Source organism: Dipodomys ordii, unplaced genomic scaffold (assembly GCF_000151885.1).
Source record: "Dipodomys ordii isolate 6190 unplaced genomic scaffold, Dord_2.0 Scaffold178, whole genome shotgun sequence".
In the NCBI taxonomy this organism is placed as follows: domain Eukaryota; kingdom Metazoa; phylum Chordata; class Mammalia; order Rodentia; family Heteromyidae; genus Dipodomys; species Dipodomys ordii.
This window is the reverse complement of record NW_012267394.1, coordinates 1,311,745-1,337,694: the sequence shown is the minus strand read 5'-3', so window position 1 is coordinate 1,337,694 and position 25,950 is coordinate 1,311,745. Positions and strand designations below refer to the sequence as shown.

General features: G+C 34.5%; 1 protein-coding gene across 1 annotated transcript in view; it reads left to right on the top strand.

Moving 5' to 3' along the window:
• The window catches only part of Diaph2 (diaphanous-related formin 2), an 805,268-nt gene that overhangs the window by 314,591 nt on the left and 464,727 nt on the right, over positions 1–25,950 (top strand). Inside the window, exons 18-19 of the mRNA XM_013033825.1 lie at positions 21,998–22,099; positions 23,681–23,775. Of these exons, the coding sequence (XP_012889279.1) occupies positions 21,998–22,099; positions 23,681–23,775 (197 nt within the window). The remainder of the gene's footprint in view (positions 1–21,997; positions 22,100–23,680; positions 23,776–25,950) is intronic.

The window sequence follows — 25,950 nt, the reverse complement described above, 5'->3', positions numbered from 1 at the left end:
CTGTGCATGCTAACTCTTTTCTTAAAAGATATATTGTATTATAATTGAGAAGTATCATATGTTGCAACACATTTCTACATGTTCAGTGAATTGAATAATTCAGTTCATAGGTCTTATATTATGTCTACTTTATTTTCTGACATTAGTTGTATTTAATTTGTTTTGTCCTCTGAAGCATCTCAATTTCCCTTTACTCTTGCATTGCTTGATAACTGTTCTTACAACAAATAGCTTATGGTAAGCCATAGCGCAAATGTTTACTTTATGTCCTTTCTATTATACTCAAGATAATAATTGAGCACTTACTATAAGCTAAGCACTGTGCAGGAAGCTCTATTTCTTTTTAAATTATTTGAATTACGGATGTTTCCAGTGATGCTAATGGTACAGTCCATTCCTTCACTCACCGAACTCTGTAACACCAGATTTTCAGATACATTATTCATCAGGTCACAATGTGGGGCTTATAATGTGATGACATTTCTTGGTTTTTTTTTCCCTCTATTGTCAATGCTTTATCCAGTAGTGAAAACTACTATGCTTTTAATCTCATATCTCTCAAAATATATTATTTTATAATCCTCTTTTTTAGTGTTACATTTTTCTCTAAAACACATCTTGGAATTACTAGCATTTCTTTCTTCCTGTATTATAACAATGATAATCACATACTTGCTTTTTGAAACAATTTCTGACATGTTTGATTTTTTTTTAAAACCAAAGCTTCCCTTTGAATCATATTTTCCTTTTATTGTTCTTGCTTTATGAGAATCCATGTATTCTCACTCGTTTCATTAGATGGTAGTAGCATAATTTGAGTATTTTAAAAGAATTTCATTTAAATTGATACATCTATATGAGAATTCAACAATTTATAAACAATTGAACCATGTTTTTTTGGTTTTTGTTCTTTTCTAGAAAGGAAATAGTCTTACTAACTTACATTGAAACATTTTTGTATTTATTCAAATGTGTCAGTTTTGTGAAAGCATACAAAGAAGTTGGCTTAGCTTAAGGGAACAGAAGAACTTTGTTATGCCCTTTGAGTGTTACATTAAACTAGATCATTTCCAGAGGAGCCTATTTAATAAGTCCATCTGATTTATGATTTTCCATACTGCTCAAGACCTATCCCTGGGCTGGGAAGATGGCTCAGTGGTAGAGTGCTTGCCTTGCATACATGAGGCCCTGGGTTTGATTCCTTTTCACCACATAAGCCAAAAAGAAAGCCAGGAGTGGTACTATGGCTCAAATGGTAGAGTGCTATCCTTGAGCTGAAGAGCTGAGAGACAGGGCCCAGACCCAGATTTCAGGCTGCATGACAGACAAAAATAAAAATAAAAAAATTAAAATAAATAAATAAATAAATAAAATTAAGCTTATATGAGGTTGGAGGCATGGCTTAATTTGTAGACGTTCAGCAAGTGAGTATAAGTATCACATACCATGTTCTTGTCCCTGTTCAAACCAAAAAAGAAAAATAGAAAAAGCTGATAAACAGATTTACAGTTCCTATAATCCAGTTTAAAGCTTTTGATATAATTGTTATAAATGGAATTGTCTGTTAGAGCCAAGCTATTTGTTAATTCTAACAATATTTATCAATCACCAATTATATGGAAGATATTGTGCTAACTATTGTAGTCCATATAGATTTTAAGGTCTGAATGCTGCTGGGTAATGTCTGTGGCTACTACAGAGGCTGAGATTTGAGGAATGGCAGTTCAAGGCCATCCTGTGCAAAAAGCTCAGGTTTCCCCATTTCAGCAGAAAAAGCTGGATATGGTAGTGAACGTCTATCATCCCAGCTATGGCAGGAAGCATAAATGAAAGAATTGAGGTACAGCCTTGCCCAGATACAATATGAGACTGCATTTCAAATATAACCAAAGCAGAAAGGGATGGTGATAAAACTCAAGTGTTAGAGTTCCTGCTCAAATGAAGCTATGAGGTCAAATGCAGGTGACACCAAAAAGGAAAAGAGAAAAACCCACACATCTAAGTTATTTTATTTCTAGAAGCTTCATGTCTATGAGTATATGTAAATAACTAATTAAATACATATAAAAGTCTTGTTAATGAGATAAATATCAAGTGGTACTAGTTTCAAAGGACTGCATGGAGAAGCACCAAAAAGGGGAGCTAATGGAAGTTATCCTGGAAGTGGAGGGAGTTTAGTTGGATTTTTAAAGCTACATCTGATTCAGACATTTAATATTGTGGTTGAAATAGAAGAGAAAATATGCGTTCAGTACAACAATTTTGTTTTGAAAACCTGGAGTTTATATCATTTTCCTAGGCCATGAAGTCCCTAGCATGTGATTAGACCATAAGGTTTACTGTTGAAGATGGAATGGGAATAACGTCAGGAACAGGTTTTAGAAAAGTTTGTTTGAGCTGCATCATGAGGGCCTTTCACAAATAACCTAAGAAATACATATTTTAGTTGATATGAAATTTGGAAGTATTCAAGAATTGTAGAAGGAAGATATCAATAGACTTAAGGAGAAAGAGCATGGGGACCAGTGCCTTTGATATATAGGGAGTTTCTGGACAGTTTGAGATTTTTATCTCAAATAATAATAATAATCCTTGTCATCACAATAATGAAAACAATGATGCTTTTGGAAATGAACATTAGAAGAAAAAGAATATAAATACTGAGAAAGTTTTCAGCCATTATATCCTCAAATATGGCCTCTGCTTGTCTTATTCATTCTGACCTTCTAGAATTTAGATTGTATAGAAATTATACTTTGCCATTCTATATTTTCTTTATAACTCCTATTATTCTCCATCAATAACTCAGTGAGATATTTTTGATAATTCTTTTATCTATCTCTTCAACTAAGTGATTATCCAAATCTCTGTTTTGTTTTTTTTGCTATAGACATCCTGATTTTAATTCAAAGAAATTTCATTTGGTTTGGTTTTACAACTACTTAGTTTTCTTTTTTTAGGAGGGGGGGATGTGGTCATGGGGTTTGAACTCTGGTCCTGGGCACTGTCCTCAGTTCTTCAGCTCAAGGCTAGTGCTCTACCACTTGAGCCACAGAACCACTTCCATTTTTCTGTTAGTTTATTGGACATAAGAGTCTCACGGACTTTCTTGCCTGGGTGGCTTTGAACCGCTATCCTCAGATCTCAGCCTCCTGAGTAGCTTCGATTATAGGTGAGAGCCACCAGTACCCAGTTTAGTTATTTTTATAGTGTCCCCTTCTTTATTAGCATTTTCAGTCTCTTGCCTTTCTTGGAGAATTATCTGTGTCGATATTTTAAGGCTTACTTGCACATTAATATTCCTCAGTCAAGATTCCTATTGCTTTTACCAGATAGGTACCATCCTGGAATCATGTTCAAGTTTTTGCTTAGGGTTTTCTTTTAGAATCTTGTAATGAAGGCTGCTTTTGCCTAGGAATTTTCAAAGACAATTTTTACCTTCCTTACTTAACAGATTTGAAGTGACCAATTATCTTTTCAAGACCTCATGGAAATGAGCAAGTTCCATTTCTCACTTGCTGTGAAACTTAGGTATAAGTTCTCTGTGGCTTATGGGGTCATTTTCTGTTATACTTTTCACTTTCATGAAGCCATGGGCTTGATTTCTAGTTCTTCATACTTGAGGCCTGGAAGGAGAAGCACAAAGTTCTCTGTGTTTAAGAAACTCACTCTAGGTCAAACTGGCTCTGCTGATTTTTGTCTGTTGGAGTTTATTTTTCACTTAGTTTTTGGCCTCAAGGGTTTCCTTACTTTAGTTACCACATATCTGTACATTTAAATTATTGTGAAGACCTCTCTCTCTGCTCTTTTCTAGCTCTTTCTCAGCTCTTTCCTTCTCTCCTCTTTCCCAGCTCCCTCCTCTTTCCTAGCTCTCTCTTTCCCACCTTTCCCAGATGCTCTCTTTTCTAGCTCTTTTCTAGCTGTCTTCTCTTTCCCAGCTCTCTCTCTTTCCCAGGCCTTTCCCAGCCACATGGAGGGCCAACATGGCCTGGTGCCAGTCAGAACGATGAATAAACCTACCCCTTACCTGAATATAAAAAAAATTGTGAAGATATTATAAAATTTACTTTATATGAAGATATATATGCTACCACACTTTGAGACGCAGAAGGTCCAGGTAAGCTATATTTATATAGACATGAGACATCTTAAAATTATTTTATTTTCATTTTGCACTTTGTTTCCTAAATGTGAAATATTGGTACTTGTCCCAATTATGGTACCTTGCCTTTACTAAACCTATATATTTATGGTACTTACACACAATTTTATAAGACATTATTACAGCTACCTCTTGAAAACTCAAAAGTAATTGAGGTGATGATTTCAGGGGTAAGAATTATATTTTATCAGTAGTTCAAGTATTCAATGACTCTTACACCATTCTCCCCTTATTATTCACAAGAGATTTTTTTCCTCAAACTAAACAGTGTCCAAAAAACAAAATCAATTCAGTCTATAAAAGTATTATCTTATTAATGCACATTTAATGAATACCACGTGCTTCTGTTTGCATGTGTGTGGCTTATGATTTTTCAGCTGAGGACTGTAAAAATGCCTGCCTATAATCGCTGCAGGCTCTAGGCACTCAAAAAAGTTGTGCTTGTCTTGTAGAATGACATGACACTGTGGCACCTTGCCACAGGAAATCTGTCTTCGTTGTTATCTAAAACCAATAATGGGTTTTACCAGGGAAATACATATGGCACCTGCTATATTTTCTACTAGGGATGGAAATATAAAAGTCACATGAATCACTGAATAGCCGTTATTAAATTGATATGTACTAATGAATGGATGTGATATCTTATATATAGCTGAATTATAGTTATAACTAGTAAGGTCCAAGAGCTATGAAAAACTACCTTGGGGTCAAATTAGGATTCATTGTACTTTCTAATAGATAGGATTTAGGTGTGTTTTTGTTTGTTTCTTTTTATGTTTTTATTGTAAAAATAGTGTACAGAGGGTTTACAGTTACATGAGTAAGGTAATGAGTACATTTCCTATCAAGCATTATTACCTCCTCCTTTGTTTTTCCCATAACATCCCTTCCTTCTCCACCTCCCCAACTCCTCCCTCTTCCTCCAATTTGTAAAGTTCGTGTTCTACATAGTGTCTTGTACATCTCATTGTTACAATGGGTTATCATATATTCTTGTTTCAGCATTTCCTTATTTCCCTTCCCCTCCCCAAATTAGAAAAGTGTATATACAAGATGCAGGGCACCAACATCAAATACAGTGAAAACACGGGTTATACAAAGTGGAAAGAACATACAAGAGAAACAAAAAATCACATAGTACATTTTAGATACAATAAAAACAGTAGCAGGAAAGGAAAAAAATTGTTCTATCTTGGGGTTCATTTTGCTTCACATCAACTTATGTGGTTATATGTACATAGCCTTTGACCTTTTCTGCTTGTCCTTGACTTCTACTAGTTATTGCAAATAAGGGAAACCATGGGACGTATGTTTCTTTGGGCCTGGCTTACTTCATTTAATATACTTTTTTCCAAGTCTTTCCATTTCCTAACAAATGGGGCAATGCCATTCTTTCTTGTTTTGTTTGCACACACAATACTTTTATTCAGTTCAACAATCTTTATTTTCAGTGCTTAGTAAGTCAATTTTGTACTCAGTTCTAGTGATGGTAAAGATGGGCAAGACATGGCTGATAGATGTAAGGTACTCACAGTGAATGAGGGAGCTCTCTGAAGCAGTATTATACAGTATATTAAATGGTATATCCATGATAGGAATAAAATTCTAGAGAGGCTCATAGGGTGGAATAATTAAGTCTACTTGGAAGAGGTCAGGAAAGTATCCCTGAGCAGATAGTATTTCCATCAGGCCAAATGTGTTGAGGCTGATGAAGATTGGATACAAAGAACATTAAACAGAGGTTTAAAAACTTGTAATTTCCTGATGTTGTACAGGTTTGATGAGTATTCAGCTGTAGCTGGAACATTGGCTCATCTGAGATATTTCGTGAATTTGAATTCAGCCCTTTAAATGTCTAGAATACCACGCTTATAACTTAAAGCTTTATTCCATGGGTAGTAAGAAAAAATTAAATGATAAGTAATAATATCTTAGAATTTTACAAATATTATACCAGGAATGAATTAAGTTTAGAAGACATTCCAATGGAAAAGTGAAAGAAATGTAAGTCAAAACAAAGTCCTTGAAGTCTTATAACTTCGTACCTCATATATATATTAATACATTGCTTGTTTTCTCTAGTAACACTTATTTTTTATTTTTTTTAAATTTTATTTTATTGTAAAGAAGCTATACAGAGGGGTTACAGTTACATGAGTATGGTAATGAGTGTATTTCTTATTGAGCATTGTTACCCTCTCCTTTGTTTTGCTCCTACTCTACCTTCCCTCCCCCAACTTCCTTTCAAAACAGAGATTGTTCTTTAACTGTTATTTACTTTGCTTATAATACTGAAGAATTTCGTGTACTAATGCTTGTTTGACTCAGGAAATAATTACTAGAAATTCTAAGTAACACAGAAGAGATAGAAGCAGAATTTTACCAGAGGAACTCAAGCTAAGAGAGACACTCAGCAGTAGGAGCTGATTTCATATTTCCTTTTATGAGCTGTACTGGGTTACAATGCCTTTCATTCATGTAGGAAATAGAAAAAAGAAAAAAAATTAGATAACCAGGAATATTTCATATTGGAGAACCTTCATTTGAAAGTCCTTTGGAAAAGTTACACAATTGTGTAAAAGAAAAGTCTGGGCTAATGATAAAGAATTGAAAAATGTAGGCACAAAATTAATTATTCAAATAACTGTACTGGATAATACAAAATAAGAATGTAAAGTAAAACCTCTAGAGCTTGGGGACTTTTAGGTCACTGATATGTAAGGAGTAGACAGAATAAAAACATGGAAAATTAAAAGAATTGTGAGAAGCAGGATTATTTACCAGAAAATTTGGTTTTCAAAGACACTGAAGAGAATGTTTCCAGTGTGGATTTATATATCTGTAATGATGTATATATAAGAATCATATATAAATATGGTTGAAAGATTGAAAGATTACCCCAACTTGGATTATGTAATTTCAAATCCTAAATTCAGTGGGATATTTTCTATGAAGGTGTGAAGACAGCAAAGATCAAAACTTTCTTAATATATTTCTCATCTAAAGTAACAATGTTCTCATTCGTCTATTAAATTATGTGTTTTTGTGTATTTCAGTTTCATTGATTTATGCTTTAAATGGTTTTAGTGTGGCCAACTATTGAGGCTATAGCTATGAGAGCCTTGATGTGGTGGTAAATTCCAGCTTTTAATAACTGCTGAAAATATAGCCTCTTTTGACTTATTGTATTTGACAGGATTTTGTTATTGCTTTGATACTATTTATTTTGCTAAGAGGTAAAACATTCTCAAAGGTAGTTTCTGCTCTGGAAATTTCATTCCATGTTGTAATAGAAAGGAAGATTTTTATATAATTTTTGTGTATGCATTTGTTTTGCAATGGATTATTAATGACTTACTTAAGTGAGATTCTTTACTGAGTAAGTGATAAAGACCACATCTATTAATAGGTTAGAGCCCCAAAACCTTTTCTATCTTCATTATACTTATCCCCAGTAAGTAATAAACAAAAACCTCTTATGATTAGAATGCATAACAGGCACTGTGGCCCATGCTGGTAATCCTAGGTATTCAAGAAGCAGAGATCTGAACATTGAGGTTTGAAGCCTGCTCAGGCAGGATAGTCTTATCTCCAAGTAACCTCCAAAACCCTATAACTGAGACTGTGGCTCAAGAAGTAGAGCACTATTTGGGGGTGAACAATGTAACAGACAACTCCCAGGCCTTGAGTTCAAGGCTCAGGATTGACATACACATACCAAAAAAAAAAGATTAGAACACATAAACTTTTAACTATATTAAGCACACAGCATATCATCTGAACAATAGTTCATGATGTAACATTAATAATTATGTGTATATCTGTGTACATATCTGCATATATACACATACATGTATATATCTATATATGAATCAGTATATCAGGATTCATGTTAAGAAATTTAATTTCCATATCCGCTGATCCTACTGATCTTTATGTCTCATTTTTCCCTAGTATACCCGATATCTGATATCTGTTTGTTTGTTTTGTGCTGGTCCTGGGGCCTAGTAACTATCCCTGTGCTTCCTATGTTCAAAGGTAGTAATCTGCCACTTGAGCCATAGTGCCATTTCTGGCTTTTTCTGAGTATTTTTGGAGAATAGAATCCCAAGCCTTTCCTGACAAAACTGGGTTGGAACCAAGATCCTTAGATATCAGCCTCCTGACTAGGTAGGATTACAGGTGGGAGTAACCCATGCCTGGCAATCCACGCTCTTTTAAGTGTCTTCTCCAATTTAATTCAATGAGATCTAAATGGAAATCTTGATATATTAGTGCTTCTTTCTTTTTTTTTATTGAAAGTCACACCTTATTTTGGTTTTCAAATATATATATTGCTAATACATTTTAATTGTATAGATTAATGGTTTTCTTTGTGACATTTCCCCTTACATGGACTTCATGATGCTTAATATTTTCTAGGAAGAAATAAAAAAAATTATCATTTCCTTTTAGCCAATCTGAAACTAAAAAGATTGTCCTTTTTGACACCCAGTTACACATTTTTGTAATGCCTTCTTTCTCCTTCTCACTTGTTATAACCAATGCTTAAGTTCAGATTCAAAATATTCTATGCTAAAAGCAGAGGAACACTTGAGTGGCAGCCAGGAGGGAAGCAACAATAATCCCCCATAGTGGTAGTACTAAAGTGACTAGGTGAAGTAAAGGCCAGCCTAATGGCCAGGAAAGTAGGTCTGAAATAGTTTCCTAGGAAAAACAGCCAGCAGGTTGCCATCTTGATCCAGGCAAATTTATTTGCTTTCTCTATTACTAGCTGTTTCTTACCTGGACTATTATTTTCCCTTTTATCCTTAGTTACTGTCTGGTAAATCTTTCAGGAATCTCTGATTATTTTCCCCAACATAATGCAGGTTTCATTCTAATTTTTATATGACATATTTACTTCATCTTTTTGTTTGTTTTATTCTGTTGTTCTTAGGGCTTGAACTCAGGGCCTGGGCTCTTTCCTTTATCTCTTTTATCTCTTTTGCTCAAGGCTCACACTCTACTACCTTGAGCTACAGCTTCACTTCTTATTTTTTGATGGATCTCTGTATAGAAGAGTCTCCTGGACTTTCCTGCTGGGGCTGGCTTTGAAATGCAATCTTCACATCTCAGCTTCCTGAGTAGCTAAGGTTACAGGAGTGATCCACCAGCACTGGGCCTTCTTGCCAATGCCCGGCTTTCCTTGAAATTTTAATGTGTCTATCTGCATTCTAGATTTGAAAAAAATGGGCAAGGATCATATCTGCAGGATAGAAAAGGCATCTGAGTAATATTCAGTTTAAACATTGATTTTTATCTCATACATTCCTTTATAAACAGTGAAAAGCCCTCTATTAGTTAACTCTTGGCCTCAAAATTAATAAAAGGTACGCACTAGGCAGTAATTAGGCAATTACTAATTATTGCACTGTAAATTACTAAGTGCATATTCTTCTTCAATAGTTTTGTCTTTTACACTAATGTTAAAATGCTCTATGGCACCAAATAGGGTATTATTAAAATCTAGTTCTCACAGGAGGCAGTTTTTCTCAGCTGGGCCCATATCCAAGAACATTTTATTTTATTTTACCTTAGTTTTAGTTCTTAAAAGCCTACATTCTAAAGTATTTCTGGCATTTCACAGAATAAAGTACTTCATGGAAGTTTGTTGTTTAGCTGTAGCCAACTAACAGTGATATATTTATAATATACATACACAGAGACCAATTGTGATTATCAATGGGTCAATATTAAACTGAGTTTGCCTGTTGAATTGTTTAACTCAATTTTCTTTGAGAAATACCTTTTATGTTGAACTCAGGTGATCATTATTCTTATTGTTTATAGGTGGCATTAGCATGCTACTAGCTAGCAGTATAAGAAATTTTCTTGACATAAAACCAAGTTATTTTCAGGAATATCTACTTTCACTAGGATTTGTTTCTTGAGATCTATTGGTGTAACACACGCAAACTTTAAAGTGACTACTTAGTGTGCAGCGGCAAGGACACTCAGCAATAGTGTACTAGCTTAGCATTTTGTCAAACTTAATTAGGCTTTCATTGGAATATGGTTTCCCTTTTTGAAGAAAAGAGCTTTGAATAAAATATTCTTTCTTCCTAGTGCACATATTTCATGTCCTTAACTATCTTGTTTGTTTTCAGTGACCTGATAAAGAAGAGAGAAATTCCCAAGCAGAAATTAATTTTTTAAATTATTTTTTACTTTCTTTTTCAATAGCAGATTTTTTCCTGGTTTTCTCTTCTAACCCTCTTATTGATACAACTGTCACAAGGGCACTTTACCACTTATTATATACAGAGACAGTTTTAATTAGTCCATTAAACCTTTTTACTTTAGCAACTTCTGTGTGCCTAACAGAATGAGAAACTGTACAAATAAAGACATGGAAAACTCCTTCACTTAATTATATCTGGTTCGTTAATTTTAAAATTGACTAAGTGTTCCATGAAGATCCCTATCATTCATTAAAACTCCTATTATTTGTCACTACTGTTGTCCTAATTGTTAAGAGTTTTGTTTTCCGTGTTTGATTCTAAAGTTTGCAATAAATTACAGAAGACTTTTCTGGATTGTTGTCTATAATTTTTTCATTTTCTTTGTAAATTTCAAGAGTATATATGGAGCCATCCTGGTGTTGTTCTATATGCCTGTGCGGCAATTATTTCAGTGTGGGCAGGAATTACTTCAGTTCAAACCCCATTCCTGGGATTTGGACCCAGGACCTGGGACTATCCCTGAGCTTCATTTTCCTCAAGGCTAGCACTCTACCATTTGAGCCACAGAACTCTTTCTAGCTTTTTCAGAGTAGTTTATTGGAGATAAGTATCTCCCAGAATTTTCTGCCTGAGCTTGCTAAGCCACAATCCTCAGATCTCAGCATCCTGAGTAGCTAGGATTACAGATGTGAGCCACCAGTGCCTGTTCAGTTTGGGAGCTTTTAAAAGGCACAGTTCCTAAGGGCTTACCTATAATGATTCATTGAAAATTAGTAGACAGGAATATATTTAGAATATTTAGAATACTGATTACAAGTAAATGGGAAAAGAGAAAAGAAGAACCCAAAGATGGTATCAGACATTCTTCACAGAAGCGTACTACTGTAACAGAAATGCCTATTAGTTTGAGAAGAGGGTCATTAGTCATGTCTTGTTGTCCTAAGAACAGGAGAAATAAAAGAGGCATTCTAGGCTGTCAGACTGCATCTTTTACTCTGAATAAGACATTAAGATAGTAGAGAATTTTCAGCAAAGTAATAACATTAAGTATTGATTATTAGGACAGGGTGAAGTTGGCAAAAGTAGAATGGAAATTAGTTATGAGATTATATCCCAAGTCAGAAGTGATGGTGGCTTAAAACACTTAGGTAGCAGCAAAGGTAATGCTAATTAATTAAGTACTAGATTTATATAAGAGAGGGATATGAACTGTGAGATGATAATTCCACATTCTCTGTGCTTGACTGTTTAAAATGGAGTTGCTGTTTGTTGAAATGGAAAAGATGGAAAAGGACATGGAGGGATTAACATTAGGACTGGTTTAGGATGTGCTTAATTTGAGAAGTTTATTGTATAACCAGTTTAGATATCCAAAATATGAGAAGTAAATATTAAACCAGCTTCTTTTATGACACTTTCCTCATTTTAGCCTCATTTTATCAATGAATTCCTGATGATCTCTACATATGCTCAAATGTACCAGAAATAAATAGACCCTGCCTACAAATATTTCAAGATGATATCATGTTTAGTCTTGTTCAGCAAAGTTAACTGCATCCTTTTAAAAAATATTGTTATTTTAAAGTTCATGTACAGAGCTGTTATAGTTATATGTCAGCTAATGAGTACATTTCTTTTGGAACAGTGTCACCTCTTCTCTCATTTTCTGTTTTTCCCTACTGCCCGCTGCCTCCCTCACCTGCCACCCTCCCACAAGTTGTAAAGTTCATTTTTAACATAGTATCTACTGAGTATCACTGCTGCATTTATTCACCTTTTGTCCAACCATTTCTGTACTCTCCAAACAGATACTTAAATACAAGACAAAAGGTATAGATATTTAAAAAAAGTGACAAAAGAGGAGAAGGAAAACCAAGAAGCTAATGTCAGTTGTTTCTTTGTTGAGCAATACAGAGTGCAGTATTTATACCTATCTGAGAATGACCACATTAAATCCAAAAAGCTTGTGTATGACGAACACCTAAACTGTATTTTCAGCAACAAATGGCCTATTGCTCTAACCAATATTGATTGTTACCATCATATTTCGTACTCTTTTGGTTTTCTTAGTACATTCATTTGTGTTTGCCACATGTATCCTTTGAGTTTATTTTCTGACTCATTGATTTGTGACATGAATTAATGAAATTTAACATAATAGGAAGTTTTCTAAGTATTTAGGGTAGCCAGGAAAATTTTAGATAGTTTTTAAAAAGCCAAGGGTGGACTCAGCTTGAGTAAGAAACTTCATAAGAAAGAATTTCAAAAACCTTACTTTTCAATTTCTACATGTAGTTAGGAATCATTCCCTGATACCTGATGTTAGGCATTAAAATTACTAGTAAAACCAAGGGAAATTTGTTCTTAAAACCCTAAAGTATCCTTATTTGCCCTTCCTAAAATATACATTACCTGCTGTGCTATTGAGGCCCATTTTAAAATATATAACATTAGCTATGCACGTTGTTAAACGTAGTGTTCTGGTGACATTTAGCAGTGTTCAGCAATTGGCTTAATGGACAGGTGTGTAAGTATATTAGTTATGCATATGTTAATTTACAGTAACATGTGTTTCCTTATTTGGGGTTACTTGTATAAACTATAACTAGTAAGATTTGTTCCTTAATCATTACTCTGTGTGTGTGTGTGTTTATGTGTGTGTATTTGTGTATGTGTGATTCCTACCATTATAACCATTAGTCTTATTTAATGTGCTCTGTACTCCAGGAATAATGTCATTCCTAGTAGTGCTTCAGGTACTACACAGGTGTCAGGATCCAATGTACTTTTCTGTAGGATGCCTTACTATTCAGCTGTAAGTGACATGGGAAGGGAAAGCTTCACAGCTATAATAGGGAACATGAAAAAGGAGACAGACAGCCATGCAATCTTTTACTGCATATTGTATTAGATTTGCTTTTGAAGACTTGGGAAGCAAAGACGCTATTCCTTACAAAATAGACTCGAAGACATTTGAAGATAAGATTGTGCTGACTTTCCAAAGTAAATAGTCATTTCTTGTATTCTTATTGTTCTCTTCAGTGTTGCTTAGGACTTGTGTCCATACACTTGGTCCTTGGAAATACCAAGGCTCTCAGTTTACACTCTGTAAAAATGTTTTGGAGTTTTTGTGTAATTTACTCGTGATTTATATTCCCCCAAGCCCCATGAGAAAATTACATACGCTCTTATTTTTTTCCTGTTATAGGATTTGAACTCAGGGCCTGGGCAGTCCCTGAGCCTCTTTGTGCTCAAGATTAGCCCTCTACCATTTCTGGTATTTGAGTGATTAATTGGAGAATGAGTATCTCACTGGGACTGTACTGCCTAGGCTGGCTTTGAACCACAATTCTGCTTAGCCTCCTGAGTAGCTAGGATCACAGGCATGAGCTATCGGTGATTGGCCACAGAGGCTTATTTATGGGGCTTCCCAGTCCAGTCATGTACAGGTAGTAGATGTTAACATTTAGTTATGTTTAATTCAGATCTTTGCTTTTATTGGAATAAAAGATTTGAGGTATAAAATGTTTCCAAAGTTCTATCTATTCCAGGATCACTTTCCACCCTTAAGGCAATCACTGCCATTAATCTGCTGAGTAGTATGTAGATTCATCTATAAACCATACATGACATTTGCCCGTGTTTTATTTTTAATTTAAATGAATGATATTCTACTGTGAATGCTATTTTCTACCATGTTTATTTTTTTCTACTCTATGTTAGATTTGGATCTGTCCTTGTTGAAATATTTATCTATTGTGTACTCATTGCTGGATATGGAGTTGTATTCCATTATATTATTATACCACACATTATCCATTGTTTAATACTGGGCCATGTGCGTTGCTTGTAATTTTCTGCTGCTATGAACACTGCTATAGTGCACATACATGGTTCCTTGACTACTTAATGTGTGGTTACATTGTAATTATTATAAACATACTTTGTATTATAGGTATTTAAAATTGATGTGTAATTTTTCATTCTCCTATTAATATTGGCATCTCCAAAATCTTACTTCTGTACACCATCATTAGTAGTTAGTATATTGACACCTTATTCCTAATAAGGATTTAAGAATATTAATCAGTAAGCCTTGATTGGGTAACAAAGAATTTGAGACAGAGTCTATGTAGCCTAAACTGGCCTCACACTTGAGAGCCTCCTCCTCTTCCTCCAGATTTCTTGGATTATAAGGACATACCACTATTCTTGGGTATGAAATATAAAGAAAATTACAAATTCATGACAATTTTTTTCCCTTTGGATATTTTAAGTTCCATTTATCTAATTACTAATGATTATGAGCATCTTTGCATTAGTAGCTAAATGGCATTGTTTTCATTTGTAAAATGACTTTGTTAATGTGATATAAAAGTTAATTAGTTCCAGGTACAGAGAATATATTCAATATCAGTTGATTTTGATGGTGATTGTGATAGTGTTGGTTTCTTTTGTGTAATCTTCTTCAATTTTGTGTCATATGTGTGTACCTTTTTCTATCTTTGCCCATTTTCCATAAGTTTTGTATATTTCCAGAAATGAAAACACACGTGTAATTCACAAAGAGAACAAAAATACGAAATTAAAAAACATCACTGATATCATACACAGAACTCATAGATTTTTTTGTCTGCCATTGTCATTCTTATCCTCATCTTAACATGATTAAAATATGAATTGAAATTTAAATACCCTTTTCAGCTAATGCATTAAAAAGAATTTCTTGTTTGTAAAATCATACCATGAATTGAATATGCATGGATAAAATATGTTCAAATCTATGTACATCACCCCTCTCTTTTAAATTATTTATTTGATAATGCCGAAATTTAAACACAAGGTCTTGTACTTGTTAGGCAGTTTATCACTTGCACCATTCCTCTCTCAGTCTTTTTTGCTTTAGTATATTTTTCAAATAAGGTCATGTACTTTTGCCTGTGCCTAGCCCTGGATTGCGATCTTCCTACCTATGCCTCTCAGGCCTTGGGCTGACAGGCAAGTATTACCATGCCTGGTCAGTGTAGGTCACAATTCTTCTGTTTGTAAAGATGTAACTAAGAGTTAAGCATTTAATTGAATATGAAGTTAATGTTTGTTTACTCAGAATTTGTCTATAATGTAGGACATACTGTATTTCACATTTTCCTTATAAAATGCAATACAATATTTCCTCCCTACTATTCAAATTATATTCACTCAACTATATTGCTATAACTAAAGAAAATTATAAATTGTAGATAATTTTTGACACTTTCTGTAACTAGTAGTTTATGTATGACCATGAGATATGAGTATTTCAGTCCTAACTGCTTCTGTATGCTCATGATAGGTGAAAATACAGACATTTACCAAATATTTTCTGAATGAATAAATTGATGGATGATTATTATTGATTTTGACACTTAAGAATCTATCTTACCGGAAGTTTTAGATAAGCTAAAGTAGTTATATAAAAATACTATCATCATTAAGGCTAGTTATAGCTATGTAAATCTTCAAGTATTCTCATTTAAAATATGTTAATATTTTCTAGAACTGATGAACATCTTGCCACATGTGCTATGCATCCACTAGGATAGCTGAAATTAGTAGAATTAATAGGAAATTCTTGGTAATTGACTAAATTGACTAAATTAGATTGAGGAAAGTGTATGACTCTGTTTACTTTATTTATGCTGATTGGCATCCCTCCATTTTAAAGGACCAGATTTATGGCAAAATTACTTGTAAAATCCATGTATTAAAGAAAATAAAAGAATAATCTGTAGACATTTTATCTTAGATAATGAGTATCTTGACGTGAACATATCTTTAACAATAATACAAGTGTCGTTATTATTCCCATCATTATATTCTTACTACCCATATTTTATAATGTTTCATTATTATTCTGTCGATTAGCACTGTTATTTTAAGCACTCAAATTAATGCATTGGATTCAGAATCAGATGCTATATAAGTTTTCATTTGCTGAGATCACATTTATCCAGAGGCTGTACTGTGAACCTGTGGACTTTAGAGCAATTAATAACAAAGTCAGTTCTTGGAGGTTTTTATACAAAAGTCAAATCAATATAATTTCAGGTAATTATAGATATGTTATAATTTATTTATTTTTAGTTTTCTAAGACTTAGAAAACAGAGAGAAAAGTTATTTAAGTACAAGCAACATATTGGGGTAACTGTGAACACCAATGATTTTTAACTTAGGAAACCTTGAAGAGGATTAGGATATTTGACTTCTCAATATTATTTGAATTCTATGTTGAAAACAAACTTTACAACTTTGGCAGTTGGGTGGTCGGGGTTAATTGTGGAGGTGGGAGGGAAGGGATGGTAGTGGAAAAACAAAGGAGTATGTTGAAAAAGAGCTTTACAACTTTGGAAGCAGGGAAGGGGTGGAGGTGATGAGGAGGTAGGGAAGAAAGGAATGGTAGGAGGGTGTAACAATGCTTGATATGATACGTACTAATCACCTTGCTCATGTAATGGTAACCCCTCTGTACAGTATTTTTACAACAAAAAATGTACAAAAAAAGAAATAAATAAGGGAAACCATGGGACCTATGTTTCTTTGGGCCTGGCTTACTTCACTTAATATAATTTTTTCCAAGTTTTTCCATTTCCTAACAAATGTGGCAATGTCATTCTTTCTGATGGAGGCATAGAATTCCATTGTGTATATATACCACATTTTCTGGGTCCATTCATCTACTGAGGGGCATCTGGGTTGGTTCCATATCTTAGCTATGGTAAATAATGCTGCAATAAACATAGTTGTGCTGGTAGCTTTAGTGTGGTCTTGTTTGTAAACATTTGGGTAAATGCCCAAAAGTGGGATTGCTGGGTCATAGGGGAGCTCTATGTGAAGTCTTTTGAGGAACCTCCATACTGCTTTCCAAAGTGGTTGAACAAGTTTACATTCCCACCAACAATGAAGTAAGGTTCCTTTTTGTCCACATCCCCTCCAGCATCTGTTGTTGTTAGAGTTCTTGATTTTTGCCGTTCTAACTGGAGTGAGGTGGTATCTCAATGTTGTTTTGATTTGCATTTCTTTTATGGCTAGGGATGTTGAGCATTTCTTCATGTGTCTATTGGCCATCCTTCTTTCTTCTTCAGAGAAGTTTCTCTTTAAGTCTTTCGCCCACTTGTTTATTGGGCAGTTGTTTCTTTGAGGATTTGTTGTTGGGGGATTTAATTTTTTGAATTCCAAGTATATTTTAGATATGAGACCCTTGTCCGTTGTATAACTAGTAAAGATCTTCTCCCAATCCGTGGGCTTTCTATTGATCTTGCTAGCTATGTCCTTTGCCATGCAGAAGCTCTGCAACTTTATGCAATCTCATTTGTCCAACCTTTCTTTGATTTGTTGTGTTTCCAGGTCTCTATTCAGAAAATTTCGGCCTGAGCCAAGGAGACATAGGGTTTCTCCTATTCCATCCTGTAATGTTTTCAGAGTGTCTGCTTTGAGTTCAAGGTCTTTGATCCATTTGGAGTTGATCCTGGGGCAGGGTGATATATAAGGATCTAGCTTTAGTTTTCTACAAGTAGTTAACCAATTTTGCCAGCACCATTTACTGAAGAGGCTGTCTTTGTTCCATTCTATTGTTTTAGTTCCCTTATCGAAGATTAGATGGCTATAGGTCTGTAGGTTCATTTCTGGGTTTTCAATTCTATTCCATTGGTCCTGAGGTCTGTTCTTATGCCAATACCAAGCCAGCACAACTATGTTTATTGCAGCATTATTTACCATAGCTAAGATCTGGAACCAACCCAGATGCCCCTCAGTAGATGAATTGATCAAGAAAATGTGGTATATATACACAATGGAATTCTATGCCTCCATCAGAAAGAATGACTTTGCCCCATTTGTTAGGAAATAGAAAGACTTGGAAAAAATTATATTAAGCGAAGTAAGCCAAGCCCAAAGAAACATAGGCCCCATGGTTTCCCTTATTTGCAATATCTAGTATATGTATGAGTCAAGTGGAAAAGGTCAGATAATGTGATGTCAGGAAAATGAACCCTTAGACATGTATCTTAATGTTTTTTCTTTCGTGCATGTGTTTCTAACACATTAGAAGACTATCTCTTTGTTGCTTTGTATGTCCCTCCCCCACAGTATAACCCCTGCTTTCACTATATTTGATGTCAGTATAACTTGTGGAGGAGAGGGGGAAAAAACAGTTGTTTAAGGATACAGGTGGACCTGATGCAACAACGAGAAGTATAAGTTGTCATGTCCAAAACGAGCTTTACATCCTGGGTGGGAGGGGAGGGGGAAGGGGGGGAGGAGAAGGGTTGGGATTGGGGGGGAGGGGGGAGGCTGGGAAGGGATGTGAAGGGTAAACCAAAGGAGGAGGCTGCAATGCTTGGTAAGAAATGTACGCATTATCCTGCCCATGTAATTGTAACCCCTCTGTACAGTATGTTCACAAATAAAAAATAAATAAATAAATTTAAAAAAAAAGAAATAAAAGTGGAGCTCAAAACTACCCACAGGCTCTTATTTCCTACCTTTGAGGAGATGTCAAAAAGTCTGGCTGCGTCTCTAAAGATGTTGCTCAGTTTGAAGAAGTTATAAAAGAGGAGAACTTCCCCCTCACTAACCCAGGATAGCTTTTGTTGTTCTGTGAGAGGAAGACATTGAGGAGGCCCATTTAAGATGACAGGGCAGACAGAGAAATACCAAGGTCCAAATGGAATGAGGAAGTGATTCAGGTCCGGGAAGTGGGCCAGATGAAACACAGATATGAAAACCACCCAGCCATTCCCACATGTGAAATTAAACCTTGGTGCAAGAAAGACACTCAAGAAATTGATTCCCAGAGAATGGCAATCCAAAAGTAGTGTAACCAAAGGCAAAACCCCCACTCCTAACCCTGTTTGTGTGAAGCTCCACCCCTTTGACTGACCTGCCTGCTGTGTCTCTCTTGACCATTGTCCTAATAAAATATGTTTTAAAACTAGGAAGCCACCCAAAATACTAGCCACTGGTGAATTGCTAGAAATAATGGCAAAAACATGATTGTTTTAAAATCCCTGCCTATTAAGGAACTATTTTAAACATGATATACTATAGTAATTCTCAAAACAGCACTGCTCAGACATTAAATTCTGATTGCCTTTTGATTCTAGAATTTATGCCAAGTTATATAATACAAGGAAAATATGCTAAGATTTTTTATAAAGCTGTGAACTTTATTTGAGACATCTAATTTTAATTTTAAACCGTTTTTTTCAATTGAAAATGGGAGAGTTCCAACTATATTTTAATGGAAAAAATGATAATGAATGAACTCACACTAATGACTCTTATGTATGCCTGTATCATCGAGGAGACTGTTGTTTTACAGAACAATTTTTTATATATCCTTCATGGTACAGTATTGTAGTTTTCTGAAGTTGAATTTATGGCAAATTGAGAGATCAAAACAATTTTCTTGACTTGTTCCTTTTACTGAATTAATTTTTCTAAATGCTTCTAGACATACTGCTAGTGTGATTCACACATTTTATTTTAATAGACAAAAGAAATGGTTATTGAATTGTCATGTAATTCTTTATAAAGTTGTTTTAAGTTGACTATGCCTTAAAAGTTAGAATAAGCTAAAATGTTGATTATTTCTTCAGAAGGCCTTTCTGCCCTTTGAAAGATCCTTTGTGGAATATTTTCTGAAGATTCAAAAAGAAATATGTTAAAAGTAATTTTTCTTCCAGTGTTAGCAATAACTGTACATTCAGTCAACATGGCAAACTACTTGATACTTTTAATAAGAACCATAATTTTCAAGTGTAATTATTATGTTTTTTACTCAGAGATTGTATATAAATTCAGGCTTGTCACTCTGTTAAAAATTTAAGAACTCCTAAAACTTGTTAGTTATGCCGGGCGCTGGTGGCTCACGCCTGTAATCCTAGCTACTCAGGAGGCTGAGATCTGAGGATCGCGGTTCAAAGCCACCCGGGGCAGGAGAGACCATGAGACTCCTATCTCCAATAAAACCACCAGACAACCGGAAGTGGCGCTGTAGCTGAAGTGGTAGAGCACTCGCCTTGAGCTGAAGAGCTGAAGGACAGCGCCCAGGCCCAGAGTTCAAGCCCCACGACCGACCAAAAAAACCCAAAAAACAAAAAACTTGTTATTTACATATCTATTCTTTCTCTGCTATACTCACTCAATTCTCTTCATTTTACACTATTAAAGCAAAGGGAATCTTAATAGGCTTACAATATTTTCATGTATCTTATAATATACTATGAACGTTTCCCTGATGGTAATATCCAAGAATAAGATAACAACCAAAAATAAAACAAAACAACACAGAAACCCAGAAAATCTCATCTAAGAATATGTGGAGATTTTACTCTAAAAAACAACAATAACAATTTATTTGTGTTATACTTCACAATAGCATCATTGTCTCAGAATGTAGTGATAATTGTAACACTCATTAGAGAAAGCAGCATGGTTATAGACATATGAATCGGTGATGAAATTGTTCAGCATTATTATTGGGACAGGAGCCATTGGAATGTAAGTGTTGGCTTTCCATTTCTCTCGTGAATTGATTATTCCATTAATTGCAAACCTTATTTTACCTTGGAATAGGTCAACTGATAAGCACCATCAGTGATAACTACAGAATTGTGATACATGATTCATTTTTATAACAACCACATTGATTTTTGGTTCTTTTTTTTAAGAGAGCAGAGGTATACTCTTTAACTATAACCCCCTTTTACAGCATCTTTTAAAATAAAATAAATTTTAAAAAAACAACAGGCAGATGGATACTATGGAGTAGCTTGACCCATACTTGCTGACAGGGCAACTGCTGGTAGTACCAGTATTTTGAAGTATTTGGAGTGAGAGGGTAACCGTGTAATGAAAGTAATGGTAAGTCTTTTGTTCTAAAAAAAGTCAGTAACATCTTTAAAATAATACAAGAGACCAAGCTAACATACTGAAAATACCATATCATTGAATTTCTCCAATTATGTATATGTAAATGTTGCAATGGGTCCACCTGTATCCCCAGTCAAACAATTTGTTTTTTCCCTTCCCCTCCACAAATTATACCAACATCAAATACAATGAAAACAGGGGTTATACCGTGGGGGAGGGACATATAAAAGAGTAGGGATTTTTCTATGGAAACCTCTTTAGCGTTGGTTATCTTAGGTACTTTAAAGCAAGTTCATTGAATTAAATAAATGTCTCAATTTTAGCATATTTTAGGAGAAATGCATGTCTTCCCTGTTTCCTCAATTAGTACATATTAGTGAGATTTTGCTGTACATTTAATTCCAGCACTGCTGTAGGTACCTGTAAAGAAGTAATTAATGTTGTACATTAGGCAGCAATTGATTTTGCATTTTATTTGGCTTAACTTTTCTAGTTAAGTCCTGATATTTAATTTGTAGGGAGACCTCTAAGCAGTTCTATATTTTTATGTTTATTCTCTTCTCTGAATTAATGAAATAAACACATATATTGATTTCAGTATGAGCTTTATTAATGTAGTTAATATACCTTACTAATGTTATTTCATGTATTTGGATTAATACCATAATTGTTTATGATTCAACGTTTTTTTTTCAGTTTCAAAAAGTGCAGAAGCTTCAGAAGAAAAGAAGGCTGTGCCTATAAAGAAGAAAATGAAAGAATTGAGGATTCTGGACACCAAAACAGCCCAAAATCTATGTATGTAAAATGTTCTGCATTTACTATTTCTCATAGTGATAATGTTGTTAGTGGCTGTTGAATGCAAGTTAAAAGTGTGTAACTTATTTCCACAGTGATATTATGAGTCTTCTAGCAACAACATTCTGTATAAATATGTTTTGAGTTACGTTTTGTTACAGGCATTTTGGCAAAATTATAATTTCAGCTTTGGTCAGTTCAGATGGGTAAATCTTTTGAAAAATACTGTTACTAATGAAACATACACCAGAGTTGAAGGAAAAATGTTAATTTTTTCCCTTCTGACTAGAGTACTCCCTAGTCAACCTCTGCAAGTCTTTTCATTGCTATTTTGTTATGTTTGAAGTGATCGTGATGCAATCAGAGAAATTAACTGTGACAAATTAAAACTGGTTACTGAACTAGTCATTCATTAATTATGACTTTTCTAAAATAGCTGAATAGTTAATCTGACCTCCTACATCTATGTTGTACTTTAACATATTTTCCCCTATGCATTAAATTTAGAAGTTTATGACAATAGAGTAGACTGTTAAGATTCTAAGGACACCAAAACATGATACATGAGAAACTTCAAAACATCAAGTATTTCTAATTGTACAAGTACTATGAAAGATTTTTTTGTAATGGAGTGTGCTATAGAGAATCAGATTCAAAATCTCATCAATTTCCTTTCACTAGGAATGTAGTCAAAGACAGGTTCTGGTCATCCCTATATTCCTCGCTATGTAGGAGGCTAAGATCCAAGGATCATAGTTCAAAGCCAGCATAGTCAGGAAACTCAATGCGACTCTTACGTATAATTAACCACCAATAAATAAATAAACAGCAATGGAGTTTATGTGCTAACCTTTGAACATAAAAGGTCATGGACAGCACACAGCTGAGAGCTCAAGCCCTAGCACTGGCAGCTGAAATCCCTTTCCCCCCACAAAAAAAGAAGAAATAAATATAATACCTTTAGTGAATTTGTACATTGCTTACCTGATAATAGACTTTCTTGATAAAGTTAAGGATCATGATTTTTTCCACTGAAAACACAATATGATCTTTATTGCTGGTTTATATCTGTCAACATAATTTGATGTGGAGATCATTGATTTTTCTATCTAGGTAATTCTTTCTTCATTGTTGAGGGTTAATTTTTCTTTTGGTACCAGTGAAATCATGCAGATATTTTCATGGAAATATAATTCACTTCCAGTATCTTCAAGAAAAGAGCACATGTATATTCATTAAATAAAGTACATTTAATGGGAAATTAATATGGGATAGTTTGTTGAGAAATACTTCCTATGTACATGTGAGCTAAGTATAATTTGTTCAATTATTCCACAATGACATAAAATATACCTGATTAAATGTTGACAGGAAATATTGATTTAGTATATATCAAAAAACTATACATAATAGGACATCATATGAGTGTCAGCAGTAATGCAGAGCACACTAATGATTCAGACACTTAGGATTTGTCATATTTCTATAAGTTGGTATTCTATAAAATAGGAACCAGATATTTATTAGGACTTAATTTTTGATCCTGCTCTATTTTTAGTATGATCACCTTTTTTTTAAAAGCAATTTTCCTGGGATCATATCGTATGCCATATGAAGACATAAAAAACATTATTCTGGAGGTTAATGAAGACATGCTGAGTGAGGCTTTAATTCAGGTAAGTTGGATAACTTTTTAAATTATTTTCTCAACTCTTTTTAAATTGCTATTTTCTCATTGGGGTTGATAGAAAATACTCTTCAATATTGGGATAATAGAATCTGCAATGATTACTTTTATTTTAATAAGATGACTCGATATCTGGGTTCTAATTCTTTTTCTTTCTCATAAATAAGCTAATATTCTTTAAAATATAAGCAGATGTATCAGTCCCTGTCATTCACTGTACATGAAAGTACATTTATTTTATCATCAAAATGCACCAATATGTAGCTATTGCTATTACCTTATTATTAGTGTAAAAGCTAAGTGGTCAAAAGTTAAAAAGCTCATTCAAGATTTCTTTTTTCTTGGTCTAGGAGCTTGAACTTAGGGCCTGGACACTGTCCTTGAGTTTTTTTGCTTAAGGCTTGTCCTATACACTTTGGGATACAGCTCCACTTCTGGCTTTTAGGTGTTTAATTGGAGAGAGAGCCCAAGACATTTTCCTGCTGGTGCTAGATTCGAGCTATGATCCTCAATTCTCAGCCTTCTGAATAACAGGATTTTAGACCTGAACCAGCAGTGCCTAGATTACACTTAGCTGTGTTATGTGCTTAATTTATGCTGGGGATTGTGTTAAACACTATTTGTATTATATAAAATTTTTAATGAATTCTATAGTAATCAGTGTAAGATAAGCACTATTATATATAATACATTTTCTTTTTTTTGTTTGTTTGTGTGTTTGGTCTGTCATGGGATTTGAACTCGGGACCTGGGTGCTGTCCCTGAGCTCCTTTTTCCCAAGTCTAGTGGTCTACCACTTTGAACCACAGCACCACCTCTGGTTATCTGGTGGTTGATTGGATATAAGAATCTCATGGAGAGGGGAAGGGGAAAAAACAAATCGTTTAAATAGGAATACAGGTGGACCCATTGCAATAATGAGATGTACAAGTCGTTATGTCGAAAAATGAACTTTACAACTTTGGTGTGGAGGGTGGGGGGGGGGGGGGGGGGGAGGATGGGAAGGGATGGGAAGGGGAAACAAAGGAGAGGGCTACAATGCTTGATAAGAAATGTACTCATTATCTTGCCCATGTAATTGTAACCCCTCTGTACAGTATTTTCACAGTAAAAAAAAAAAAAAAAAAGAATCTCATGGACTTTCCAGCCCAGGCTACCTTTGAATGTGATCCTCAGATCTTAGGCTTCTGAGTAGCTAGGATTACAGGCATGAGCCACCAACACTCAGCATATGTATATATATGTATATATGTTGTGATATATATATATATATATATTACACAAAAAGAACTGAGGCTTAGAGATTTTTCCAGGGTCCCCTAGCTTATAAGTTGTACAGTAGAGACAGTAATTCAAAACAAGAACTATCATGACTCAATCCATTATATATATTTTTTTTAATTTATTTTTTTTATTTGTGAACATACTGTACAGAGGGGTTACAATTACATGGGCAGGATAATGCGTACATTTCTTACCAAGCATTGCAGCCTCCTCCTTTGGTTTACCCTTCACATCCCTTCCCAGCCCCCCCACTCCCCCCAATCCCAACCCTTCTCCTCTCCCCCCTTCCCCCCCCCGACCGATGTGAGCGTTGGTGGTATAGTGGTGAGCATAGCTGCCTTCCATTATATTTTTTGTTCCTCTCTTCTTATAGTGTTTTGCTCATCAAAATTACATTATTGTTAATACTGCACCAGTTCTTTGTAGAATTCATTTTCTCTATCTATCTATCTATCTATCTATCTATCTATCTATCTATCTATCTATCCATCCATCCATCCATTTATACTTATATATATGTGCATATTTGATACCTACCCACACACAGGCGGGTCTACATGCACACACACACACACACACACACACACACACACACACACAGGTAGATAGATACGTGTGTGTATATCCTCATATAAAACTCTTTGTCTCTTTCTTGTTTAAATTTTATAATATAGAACTCAAAAAATTGAAGGACATATTATTATAATTTTGTTTTGCTATTGTTATTGTTGTATTTGTTTTTCTTTTCTGAGATAAGGTCTACTGATCTCTTCTATATAACCAAATTATGGTAAGATTTTGAAGAATTAATCCATGTTGGCATTATTTTGTCCGTTATATCCCTGTTGCTTTTCCTTGATGCCTTGGTAAATAAAATCAA